At 38.8% G+C, this 13,800-nt stretch overlaps 1 protein-coding gene across 3 annotated transcripts in view; it reads left to right on the forward strand.

The window, feature by feature from the left end:
- The window catches only part of CAMK4 (calcium/calmodulin dependent protein kinase IV), a 175,076-nt gene that overhangs the window by 66,047 nt on the left and 95,229 nt on the right, over nucleotides 1–13,800 (forward strand). Inside the window, exon 3 of one of the 3 annotated variants that reach the window (XM_065861261.2) lies at nucleotides 4,340–4,418. The exons of the other annotated variants lie outside the window; for them this stretch is intronic. Within the exon in view, the coding sequence (XP_065717333.1) occupies nucleotides 4,340–4,418 (79 nt within the window). The remainder of the gene's footprint in view (nucleotides 1–4,339; nucleotides 4,419–13,800) is intronic. 3 annotated transcript variants of the gene reach the window in all.

The following is a 13,800-nucleotide window of genomic DNA, read 5'->3' on the forward strand; positions in this document are numbered from 1 at the left end:
TGTAGTAAGGCATATACCATACATCGTAGTTTTTGTGTTTGTTTCTTTTTTTTCTTTAGCATGTTCGCAGTTGTACGTGGGCTTTAAAAAGTAAATCTCTAACAGAATTGTAAGCAGCTTTTCAGACAGAAATACATATGTCAGTAAAAGGGAATGACAATGTTTTCAACTATGTAGGAATTCTATTTTTACTGTTCTCTAAGTTGGCCAACTATAGATTCTGGGAATATGCCTTTTTTTTTGTATTGTTCCAGGCAACTTCAAATAATTTATGTTTTGAGTTCAGGCAGCCTGTTCTAGGCAGAGATGCAAAAAGCAACAGCTGGATACTCCTTTAAGACTCATTTTATTTTTCTTTAGAACTTTATAAATGCACACTTAAGTACACAAATACATATAACAAAATATTTCATATAAGTTTAAGTGTGTGTATATATGCAAAGATATATGTATGTATGTACGTATGTATTCTCCAACTACAAAGAGGGACATGTTTATAGGATCAGTTCTAAATATGCCAAGACAATATAGTGAATAATCTTGTGGTTGAACTCATCTGGAGTATGGGATACTTAATTTCTGATTTCTGTTATAGTCTGAACTGGGAATGGGTTGCTTGTCCATCACACAGTGCAATGTATTTCTGCAAGTAATTATTAGCTCCTTGGGCTTAGGGTCCTCTCTGTTCTTTCTCTTGAAACTGTTCATACTGTAGGATTAAATATTCCCAAGTGCTGGTATGTGCTGCTTACCAAATAAGTGCCTTAGCCATTGAGCATAGGTGATCTCTAATATTGTCACTCAGATGAAGTGGATCACCACCTGCAGCAGATGGGACATTGAGAGGCTCACAGTCTGTCTATCTGTCCGTAATTTTGATGCCTGTAGAAAGAGGCATGTTTCCACAAGAATTTTTGCCCTCTGCATGTTTGTGTTTTCTGACCAAATGTACAAATGAAGTGTTTAGTTGATACAAATTCCAGACCAAGACTTGAGAGCCTGGTTGATCGCAGTCAAGGTTTGATTCTCTAAAAGGGCAAGGGGTTACAAATAGCAGCTCCCTGAGCTTTTCAGTTGCACATGAGATTTTTGCAGCTGAAACTTCTCATTGCTGTTTGATGATGAAAGTTTGAATTACTCCAGTTATGTTGGTGACCTTCCAAATCATACAGGCTCAGGAAAGTTGTATGTGCTGATTCAGCAGAAGGCTTGCTGAGCTCCAGCAGGAAACCAAAATAAAAATAAGCAAAGCAAGATGCTCTTATTTGCTCAAGGCAGTTCTGTTTGCACATTTACTTTAAGACCCACAGGCTGCATTCCCCAATCCTCCCCACCTGTTGCTTTTTTGCCTCCTTTTTTTTTTTTTTTTTTAATGGAAAGAAGCAGAAAGATCCTGTTATCACCAAAGAGACAAGGAGTCAGGTCTGTACTAGTAATGATTGTCTGCTAAGGTTTGCCCCAGGTATGGTGTAAGCAGATTGCCATCCTGCTCCTGAGTCCTAGTGCTGGTTTCTGGTGTGAAAGAGGAAGGCAGTGTTAGCTCAGTGATCTGTTTCCTGGCTGGTGGGAACATGTCTGTCAGAGCTAGACATAGGCACACAAACCAAAAGATAACTCCCTCAGAGCATTCCCAAATCTTGCAATAACTTGTCATTGTTTTTTCCCCAAATTAGGACTCCAGGGACGTGCTGTCAGAAATATTTACAATAGGAAATAATTTATAAACTAGCCCCTTTGGATGTATATATAAAGGGTGAGTGTCACGAGGATGAAGCCAGGCTCTTCTTCGTGACAACCAATGGTAGGACAAGGGGTAATGGGTTCAAACTGGAACACAAGAGATTCCACTTAAATTTGAGAAGAAACTTCTTCAGAGTGAGGGTGACAGAGCACTGGAACAGGCTGCCCAGGGGGGGTGTGGATTCTCCTTCTCTGGAGACATTCAAAACCCGCCTGGACACCTTCCTGTGTAACCTCATCTAGGTGTTCCTGCTCCGGCAGGGGGATTGGACTAGATGATCTTTTGAGGTCCCTTCCAGTCCTTAACATTCTGTGATTCTGTGGTTTTGTGATTCTGTGGCTAAGGAGCCTGATGGCAAACTGCTCATCTGGACATGCCTTCATAAATTCCCGTCTCTCCAAGCTGTGACATGCCTCTTTCAAAGATTATGCTGCCTCTCTTCCAGCTTTGAGTGCAGTCAAATTAACTGTTACAGGTTGTGCCATGCTACCACTGCTGGTGTAGCTGCCCATATCATCACTAAGTCAGCTCTGTTAAATCATCAGAGGTATTCTAATGGTTAGGTTTTTATTTATATTGAGGACTTTGCAGGGCCAGGTAACAGACTGGTAAAGTGAACACTGACAGTAGCATTACTGAGACACAGTGACTGCCCTGTGTTGCTAGAAGTTTTGCTGCCTACTTAATAAGAGCATATATAGACTAATGAGTTTAATGGTTACACTCTGAATACATGAAGCAGGGTACATGAATGATTTGCACTGTATTTGATGACTTCCTTATTACAGGGCTGTAATGAAATATTTTAGATATAAATCCTATCATAGCAGATCCTTAGAATTTTATGTTTTAACATTTTGGTTGTACTTAGAAAATGTGAGTTTTGGGTTTTTTTATGTGATATATTTTTTTTCTTCTTGCTAAATAGAGCCTTTTGAGACTTGGCCAAGGAGGGAAAATCTAGTTAAATTCATGTAATGATTCTGGTAGTCACTGAGGCTTGCAGTACTCCCACACATTTATGAATAACCTGTTATGAGAGACAAATCATTTTAGGATTTCAGATGAAGTGAAGACTACTTTAGGTGCGTTTAATGCATACAAACCCTCAGATGGTTGAGCTGCATAACCCTTGCCCAGGTGACCTTTTCTGATGAAGAGGTCTTTCTGAAAGAAATATTTTCAATCAAATGCCAGTTTGCATGCTCACTCATTTACGCATAAAAATATGGACATGCCTACTCAGAGGATCACTGGCACCTGTGACTGTGGTAAGGAGGGAGAAGTCCAGAGCGTGCATAGCCATTTTGTACAGTAATACATCCAGAATAATAAACCTTGTGTCACAGCTTTATTCATGCAGTTGAACATGGCTATGCTATTCCCTTGTTTAAAGGAAAGCTGCTTGTGTCAGTCTGCAGCTCATGGTCATCTCCTACAGACAAACTGAAGTGGATTTCTTCTGATTCAGAGAGATCTGCAGTTCAATTTGTTGTGTGCTACATGTGAAATCCTGTTACTGCAGAGTGGCTGTGTGCAGTTGTGTAATGTAGGCTGTTCGGAAGTGGTGCATGATAATGGCAGTCCCCTCTAGCTTAAAAATCTGAAGCTCTTCCAAGGTGCTGAGTCTTAGAGTGGGAGACAAATCTCCTGAGGACAGGAGGCTTCCAAAAATGCCTCAAATTCAGCACTGACATGCAGGACTTCAGTGCATCCATCTTGATAGTGGCTGACACTGGGTTGCTCAGTGACATCTAAACATAAATGTGGTAGAATATAAATGTATTGGAATTCTTTTATAACCATAATTGTTTTGCCAGAGGTTTTTCCTCTCTTTAGATAATTTATAGAGTACAGGTCCCTTCCTTGGTTGTAAAAAGTAGAGCACAGCAAGCAACCTCTGCAGCTGAGGCTGCCTCTGGAGACTGTCTAGCCCAACTTGCCACTCAGAGAAGTGCCTTACAACCAGCAGAGCCGTAATTATGTTATGAGTGCTCAGATTTAGCACGTTCAAGTGAATATGCCTTTAAGGCAACAGGAGCATGTAAACCCAGTTCTGTGTTGCTACGAACAAGCCCCACCAGTTTCCACTGAACTAACCGAAAGTGGTGCTCACTCCATCGTATAGTGAATTTGACTCTTGGGGAAACTGGGCAGGGAACAACACAATAATGATCTTATTTTCCGTCTTACTCCCGATTACTACCATTAACAGTTACTAAAGAATCCCAATGCAACTAATTGTAGCAAATGAGTTTCCTTAACAAAGACATGTTGTCACAGGTTTGGGCCCAGATTACATTTCTTGCAACCCTGAGGAAACCTCCAGGATGCGTCAGGAGTCAGAAGAGATGTGACCAAGAGGCATTGTGAGCTCTTGCAGGTTCTGTTGGCTGAATAACCTTTGAAGTTCAACAGAGCAGTTTTTATACTGACTTTTTTTTTTGTTGTTGCATCTGTGGAGAAAAATGAGGTGTTTTTGCCAAAACTGTGAGGAGTAGCAAATGTAGTTTCAGCTAGACAACTCTGTTTACTGACATATTCGAAGAGGCCTATGTACAAATATTCTTTTTTTTTTTTTTTTTTTTTTAAATTTAGTGGGGCTACATCCATTGTCTACAGATGCAGGCAGAAAGGGACCCAGAAACCTTACGCCGTCAAAATGTTGAAGAAGACAGTAAGTTATTTTGTTTTGTTTTGCTTTACTTTGGATATGTTTGGGATTTTCTCTGGTTTGTTTGGGTGTTTTTTTCTTGTTTGTTTGTTTGTTTGTATTTTTTTTTTTTTTCTTTCAGTGCAGTTTCTTTGTATGGGGGAGACAGGCTAGACTAAGGACCTCACTAAGCTATCGTATTTTCTGTGACCAAGTTTGTTCTGCTCCTCATCATTAAAACAGATTTTAGAAGTAAAAGTACTCTGTTGGGAATGGCATATCCCCACTAATCTTGCTTTCACCTTCATCGTGTGTTGTCTGCATAGACTTAGCTTTGAGCAAACTTCTTAGACAAATATGCCTTTTTCACTATGCAAAAGAAGTGGGTTCTGAATAATTTAAAATATTTTGTGATTTCATTTTGCCTTAATACATTGTTTTGCTCAAAAAACATCATTACATAATTTATCTTTTCCAGAAACTGAATACAGCTTTGACTCAAACTCAAGTTAAATTAAACATTTTTCCCCTGCCTTTCCCCCTACAAAATGGCAAGAGAATCAACTGAGACATCACTTAGAATCATAGAATGTCCTGGGTTGGAAGGGACCCACAAGGATCATCGACTCCAACTCCTGTCCCTGCATATGACAACCCCACAGTTCACACCATGTGTCTGAGGGTGTTGTCCAGTCTCTTCTTGAACACTGTCAGGCTTGGGGCTGTGACACCTCCCTGGGGAGCCTGTTCCAAGTGCTCCACCACCCTCTGGGGGAAGAACCTCTTCCTAATGTCCAACCTAAACCTCTCCTGGCACATCTTCTTGCCATTCCCTTGGGTTCTGTCTTTGGTGAATAAAGATAAGAGATCGGCACCTGACCTTCCTCCTCCCCTTGTGAGGAAGCTGTAGTCCACAATGAGGTCTCCTCTCAGTCTCCTCTTCTCTAGGCTGAACAAACCAAGTGACTTTAGCTGCTTCCCCTCCAAACCCTTCACGAACTTTGTAGCCCTCTTCTGGACACTCTGAAGTAGCTTTATATCCTTTTTATCTTGTGGCACCCAGAACCGCACACAGTGCTCCAGGTGAGACCGCACCAGTGCAAAGCAGAGCGGGACCATCACCTCCCTCGCCCGGCTGGCAATGCTGTGCTGGGTGCACCCAGGACACGGTTGCCCTCTTGGCTGCCAGGGCACACTGTTGGCTCATGTTCAACTTGCCATTAACCAGAACCACCAGATCCCTCTCCACAGAGCTGTTCTCCAGCATCTCATTCCCCAGTCTGTATGTACAGCCAGGGTTGTTGTGTCCCAGGTGCAAAATCTGGCACTTGCCCTTCTTGAACTTCATGCAGTTGGTATGATTCTATGATTCTGTGATAAAAAGTACTTAAATGACTCCTGACCATTGTTTCACATGAAGCTTATGTTTTTCAGAGCATGGGACTGTGTGGGTATATAGGGTTGTGTGCAGAGTAAGTCAGTTATGCAAAGGATGCTGCTGCATGCACAGGAGAAGCTGAGAAATGTCAGAAGGGACCTGTGGGAGGAGAAAGAACTGCCCACAAGCCAGCTGACAGGAAGGCAGGATAACCTTGCGCCGTCTTGCTCTGTCTTAGACTATGAGGCTGGATGGCCGTAGGACAGGGTCATCAGCTGCATGTTTCTTATGTTCTGTGTACATCTCTTTGGACACCCGAGGTGAAATTAATCTCACCAAATACAAGTGTCTCAGAGACGCTTAGTCTAAGTGATACATGAGTGTTTCTAGTCAGTCACTTATTTTTAGAGCTCCATATATGTCAGTTCTACCACAGCTATTTTTGTGCACATTACAAAATAGGTGGTGTAAAGCATGAAAAGAGACTAGAGAGGGAAGGCTAGTAACGTATGGAGAGACTTCAAGCAGAAAGAGAGCATGAGGGATAGGGTAGGGCAGTTCATGATCCTAAGAGGGAAAGAGAAGTTTGAGGGGAAACAAACAAGTTGTGAGGCATGGATGTAATTTTTATTAATGAGTAGGTTTGATTCAGTTTATTCCAGTATTGAATCATCCATTATTCCGTAAAGTTCAGGGATGGTCACATAGAGCAACATAATGATGATTGGGTAGGCATAAACATGTCTAAATGCTGAACTAACTGGTTGTCTCTGTGCAAGACATAATGAGTGGGTTCCACATGAGTAAAATGTTAGCATTAATTTGTCATCTTTGAAAGTAAGCCAAAGTTTAAACTGGCACAGAGGTTCAGTTGTGTTTGCTGCTTTTGAATTTGTATCTGGTGCACTGAAGGAAGCAATGCATGTGAGGAGCTTGCATTGCTGTAGCCTGTGCTCTGTCTTTCCTATGGAAATGCAGAGAACTAAGTAAGTTTTTATCAGTTCTTTTTGCCAGTGATTCCTGTAGTGTTTTAGGAATATACTTTATTGTAATTCTTATTCTGAAAGGCACTAGGAAGAGTGATATTACTTCAAAATAATTCTTTGCCTTGTGGAGATTAATTCATGTTCATAATGGTCACATTAACACTAGATCTATCTACTACTGTCTGAAACTATTCAGTTTAGACTTTTGGTGGACTTACTAGAGCAAAGATTTTTTTAGGAAGTGTAGGAAAAACACCAAGCAAGAAGAATGTAGGTGTATGGTTATGTAAGTTGTTTGCACAGCAGCAATAGCTTGACTTAATGCAGCCTTGATTATATTAGCAGTGTGGTTAAGCAGTTCACACAACTGAGTTGTTCCCAGTGTAGTTGATACACTTTGGGATGTTTTGTCATGAGAACAAGTGATTCTGTTCCACAGCTGAGCTTATTTGTATGATTGAGAATATGGGAGAGTATACTGTAAGGATGTGCCACTGCTTGTGTCTGTGAGCCATGAGCTACTGTAGCTCTGTTCCAATTTGGACATGTAATTATTATCACAGAGACAGAACTGTATGTTAAAATGCTGCCACAGCAGGAGGCCTGATCTTTGCTCAGAGTATCTCAGTGTAAAAATAATCAAGTGTGGGCCAAATCATGTACCAAAATGTTGATCATCTTAAGTTGCTTGTTGGCTTTTTTTTAAACAGCTGGAAAAAACAGATGGCTGTTTAATAGTGGATAACAGGTGATGGGAGAAAAAGAGGAAGAGCTTGTCACTGTTTGCTTTGGAGTCCCATTTCTTTGGTTTCCTCTCTTAAATGCACATTAAGTAGCTTTGAAGAGCACAGGAAATTCAAAGAATATGGAGAGAGCGAAAGAGCAAATACTCTGATTTTTCCATTCAAACTGACTGACTTTAAACACTGAACCAAACCAGACTAACTCACTGAGGAAGACTGTCTGTAAAAACAGAGTGAGGATCAGAGAAGTGTTAACAAGTGATGCGTGATTAGGAGTCAGATGGCTGACTGGCAGCTCCAGATTTGTGAATGCTTATCGCTACAGTACTGTAATTTGAAATAAAGCATTATAAATTATTACTTTTGTCTGATGGAAACAACTTGGATAAGGAACAAATGATCCTGTTGGATTTAAATAGTGTGCTAGGAACAGACTGAAAGAAACAGAAAATGCCTGTCAGTGTTATTTTCATTTAAATAATAAGATTTTTTTTTTCATTTTTTCCTGACTAATGCATTATTGTTTGAGAGCAAATAAAATTCATGGAAAAAAGTATCAGCCTATTCTGAGAATACACACTTGTGGAGAGATGTGAATTCTGAAGAGATTGTCTGTTTAATATTTCTTCACCTTCTAGCTCAATAAAATAATATTCCTAGATTATTTGCTCAGTTCTATTTTTTTTTTTTCCTGACTGATAGTTAAGCCAATAAAGAGAAACAGGAGAAAACTTTTTTTATACAAACCCTTTTTGTCAATAAGATAAAACAATTCAACATTTTGAGAATTTTTTTAATTTATAATTTTAATCATTCTTAACCACTAATTACAATTTTATACAGTTCCAAAAGTAAGAGAAAAATTATTTTTTACTGGCTTAAAACTACTGAAACAGAATTCTTCAGTTCCCTGTTTTGTTTTGTTTATTTCAACTTCAGTTGAAGTTTAGGAGTAGTTTCAAATTCTTGAAGTTTCACTTTTGGTGAACAAAATTTAGTTCAAATAACACTTGTGATTCTTACTCCTGAAGTATCCGACTATCAAAGTTAGGAAATAGACAGGCAAATTAGGATCAAAACTTCCAGAGCAGCTAAAAGACATCTGTTAGAAGGGCTAAAGAGGTGCAAAGAAAAATTGATATATCCATTAGTGGGAAAAAACTCTCAGATAATGTGTAAGAAATTAAAGTTGGAATTGTTCTTAACAGAAACATAAAGAAATATATTTATAAAACAACATCTGTGAGACAGGTGAGCAAGCAATCTGAATGATTGCCTTTGATTTGGTCGTCTAACCTTTATGCTCAGTTTCTGAGCATAATTGAAATGTAGGATTGTATTATATACTCATTATGTGAATTTTGTTTTGTGTAGCAGAGCTCTTAAGTTCCATGCAGGTAATAGAGATAAGGTTTAAATAATGTCATTTATTTGTCATTTATTTCATGAAACAAGAAAGAATCAAAAGTAGATCATATAGCCCTTCAGAATAAGTCATCAAATGAGCAAAGTACAGTGATGAACTTAGTACACTTGCAATTGCAAATATGAGGTTGGTTTGCTTTTCACTACATGTGCCTGTGCTTCATAAGTGAGTGCTTAAGAAAAATGAAGTATCTTTAGGATCCACTTTACAAATATGATTGTTACTACTCTTAAGACAAGACTTGAAAATTATGTGACATTTACAACCAATCTTTCTGGAACAGTTGCTGCAAATGTTAAGGAAGTTTGTTTTCCCTAGGTTTCCCAAAGCAGAGACTCGGGCATGGATTCCAGGAATTCTTCTTAAATAAATAATTCATTTGCAAGGTGCAACATAGAGCAGCTTGAGCTGGGTGCATCAGGTAGATGGAGTAAAGAAAATTTCAACAATTACACCCTTACCATCAAAGCTTCCCACCTGTTGTGCAGCAGTTTGAGTAAAACTAGAGTCTGTGATCTCCTCATCCTTCATTAGATCTCCTAATTTTTGTCATGCAGGCCGTTTCTTATCTCTGCAGGTAGTTTTTGTCTTTTTACCACCAGACTAGACATCAATCAAAGTCCTGACTTTCCGTTGCCATTTTACACCTGCAGCTGAGGACAAAAATAAGTCCTTCGCAATTACCAAAACATTCTTGTGTTTCTTGTTTTCTTTTAGATGAGCCATTTCATTTCTTTACTTATCACTAGGGATGTAGCTCCTGTTGATGATCAAAAGCTCCTTTATCTCCTTGCTTGAACAAACTCTGGGGACCTTTTTTTGCATGACAAAGCAGAAGGTTCAAAAGTTCATGGCTTGTAGCCTAAGCAAACTTAGTCACACTAAGGAGTTATGCTAATCAAATTCTACATCAGCGATTTCTAAACAAGTTCTATAAGAAGCAGTATACCACATAATTCAGTAAGATAAGGCAGTCTGTTCCCTAACGTAAACATCATAGAGCATGTGGGTCATATTTGAAGAACATAGGATTCTTGAAGGAAACAAACGTCCTATTTCTGAAATGAAACATCTCATCTGCAGACCTTTGCCTCCTTTTGGTATGTTTCGAGAAAGCTAGGCAACATATGAACCAGGGCCAGCCTGGAGATTGTCTCATAGTCTGGGCAGGAGAACACCTTCCAAGAAATTAGTTCCACCTCTGCCTTAAATTTCCTACCTGAGTCTGAACAAGTTGCTTTAAAGACAGTGAACAGAACAGATGGCCTCTGTTGCGCGGTTTCTAAATTAAGACACGTATGCAAGTGCCTGCATACATTATAGGTCTACCAAGTGCTAACAACTGTAACTGAAGTAATTTGGGAGCTGCCATTGCGATAAAGCAACACTCTGCAGAAAGGAGAATGGGGTGCTGAGCTGGGTTTTCTGGAGCCTGGGTCCTGGTGTATTCTCAATTCAGCCTGTGCTGTTGGCCAAGGTATTTCTTTCCATTTCAACTTTGTCATCCATAAAAATGAGATAGTACTTATTTGATTTGCTTCTCAGCAATGTGTTGAAGGATAGCCTGGTTAATATTCCTAGGTTTTAATTGATAGGTACTGTCCCCTAGGAGTGATTAAGTATTATGAAATATTAGGCCTCCTGTGTCTCAGTAAATGAGGCATGCCAGTACAGAGATTACTTTTAAGAATTATGATTTTGATTTCATTTTTTTCATGTGTGGGCATCCTCCCTCATAGGGTTTGTTATGCTTAACTAATACCTCCTCAGTACTTTAATTAAAATCAGTATTTATGAAGCAGCATTCTTCTTGCAGACTGGTTGATGTTCAAAATCAGACAAACGTTCAGGCACAGGAACTTTTTCTCAGATCAGAAATAGAGCAACGGTTTTCAAACAACACATATGCAGGAAATAGTTGTGCTGGGATTAATATAATTGTACTAATCAGTTAGACAATTTGAGAACAATGAATAGTTTGTGTCTGTGGAACAGAGGAGTGTGAGCAAATATAAGAGTAACAGGCTTCCCTCCTGGATAAGTGGGGTTTGATATCTAGAGTTAGGGTCTGAGGGAGATTATAATGGTCTAGAAAGGCATACATAAAAGTCTCAATTGTGTCCATGTTTGCATATATATACGTGTATATATATATTATATACACAGCCTCTCACATATATTTATATACTATAAACAATATATATTTCTATATATATACAGGGAGTGTAATTGGCTGGGTTCTTCATTTTGTGTTGCAGTGAATTTGCAGTATTAAATGATAATCAAGAGGCTCATGCAAATGTTTGATCTGTTTTCTTGGTGAAGTGCTGCTTTCGGTTGAGTAAATTTCCTTTTGCTGACATGTGGCCTTAAAGGATTTACAATTGGAGTGCCTCATGCCTCTATATGCCTGTTTCTCTACAGACTTTATTATGAGATTGTATATATAGGTGTACCTTTTATGGTGCAGTAATTGTCTTATGGGACTGACATCTAAGAGTGCTGAAGTTTAGCAGAAGTGGCGGGTCCACAGAGAAGTGAGAGCCTGACATAATACTCTAGTTTCTCTGAAGTGTTATGACAGCATTATTTTTTCTCCAGATTACAAATGTCTGGAATATGTTTACATATGTATGTTTATTGAAGGTGAATTTTTTCTTCACGAGGTCAGTATTAATTAACACAATATATTAATGTGTAATGTTCTAATTTCTTCCAGCTTTTCAGAAAGGAAAAATATGTAGGTGTTCATGAAAACAGTCAACTGCACGTCTGTACTCACCATTAAAAAGGAGTATTTTTGTCAACTAACTCACACATTCTCTTCTATTATTCATTCACACATACACATACACACACCACACATGCACTTGCTTGGTAATTATTGGGAAATGGTTATTTCTTAATTAACCCTCCATCTGCAGCACTAGCTATTATATATGTAGATTACTTTATTTTTCCTTGTTTGCTCACTTTTAGTTGTCCATGTTGTCGTCTCATTCATGTACAGTTCAGTGTTATGTTTCTTCTGAAAGATGAAAAAAATACTGCAGTCAAAATTATTTTAAATAAAGTAATAAGGCAGTAAGGCTTTTAGTTTTCCACTGCTTATATCCAGTTTTCCCTTATATATAAGGGGAATTTGGCTTCCGAAGTCTGACTCACTGCTTTCCAGAAGAGAGAGCTTTTAAGTAAAAGTTAAGTCCATTAAATGCCTGATGTCTAAAGAAGAAAGTTCATATTACATAAATGCCCAACAAAAAAGGAGAACTGAAATATATTTTTTTCTGCAGTAAGATACCAATAGGTTTTTGCTTTAAAAGCTATAAAATCAGACACGAGTTAGTGAAAGCAGATATTTTACTGAAAAATAACTTGTAATGTACTGGTTTAGTCCTTGGAAAGCAAAAGTGTTTTTTACTGTATTGGCAGGACGTTCTTCAGAAAAGGAAAAAATCTCATTCTGCAATTGAAAAAAGCCTGTCCTACATTCATGAAGTTATTTAACATGTCATCTGCATTACAGCGTATTGTATGACATTGTGGTGAAACTGATGTGTTAAAATCAATTAACATAGAACAGTATTTTTTACCTGTCACCATTTAGATTGAATTGCTGTACTCTTTCTGAGTAAGTCATGCCTTGGGTTCAGATTTTAAGAATAGAGGGTATGTATTATAGCTTTTTTTCCCTTACTCCATTTAATTTATACCTAATTAGGTAACACTCATTTTGGGTGTTCACAGCTTATTTTTCAGAAATACAAAATTCAGCCAATAAAAGGACAAAAATATATAGCTTAACTCTTCGTTATGCAGTTCAGGGAAACTCAACCTACTGTATACACTGCATGGTTGAACAAGTAGTTCTGAGAAACTAAATAACTTCCCTTAGATGATTAATTCAGTAAAATTAAAAAAAAAAAAAAAAAAAAAAATATATATATATTTAAACAGATGGCGTATGTTTAGCTTTGAATTACTTAACAGGAACTTTTGTGAAACAATCTGAGCTACACATTTTCTCCCACAAACCCATCCATGCACATTTTGCTCCCTTCCGGCTTGCAGCAATCTATCTTCTCCATGGCTTCAAGCAAAGGAGGAACTTTGTGTGTCTCGGGTACACATAAAATGTAGAGAGGCAAGACGGGATAGAAATGAAATGCCTAAAGCAAAGACGCATGTTGTGGTTGAGACGGACAAACGACATGGACCAAGTTGATGCCATTTATTGCCACAAGTGCCTTTTTATACAGTTTCACCAATTCATGTGTCTCTTCACTATTGGTTACAAGTTACAGCAGTAACATCTCATTGGCTAATTTTGCTATCATCAGTGTTACTCTTCTACTCCCTTCTCTCTCACGGGTACATCCTTAATATCTCCGGATACTCCTTTACTCCCATCTTTCTCATGGGTAGGCCTTCATATCTTCAAGGCTAATTTCTGTTCCCACGCCCTCCGTCAGGGAATCCACGGACCCACCGTAGTCCCCCACAGACGCAACCCTGCAAAAGGGCTGAGTGGAAGTGCACAGGTAAATATGAGGCTATCCTGAGATTATAGTCTTCCTGTTTAGAAAACATTCATCATTCACAGTCTGCTGCAGAAACCTGGTGACATGCCTTTGGTGGAGCTGTGCTGCACAGAAGGCAGCACTTCTGCGTAGAAGAAGTCTGTGAGGCTTATGCTTGGGATCTCAGAAAGTCTTCTCGTTCCTCATTTTAGGACCTTGTTCTTTTTAAGAAGGGTATGCTGCAATCCTGTCATCACACTTGTGACAGCTACTCATTTGGAGGGAGAGAGACTGAGCTTGTTCTATGCTGTCAAGTGAAGAATTAAGGGAAAACTGGTTGCATGCACAAAAAT

Source organism: Patagioenas fasciata, chromosome Z (assembly GCF_037038585.1).
Source record: "Patagioenas fasciata isolate bPatFas1 chromosome Z, bPatFas1.hap1, whole genome shotgun sequence".
Classification (NCBI taxonomy): domain Eukaryota; kingdom Metazoa; phylum Chordata; class Aves; order Columbiformes; family Columbidae; genus Patagioenas; species Patagioenas fasciata.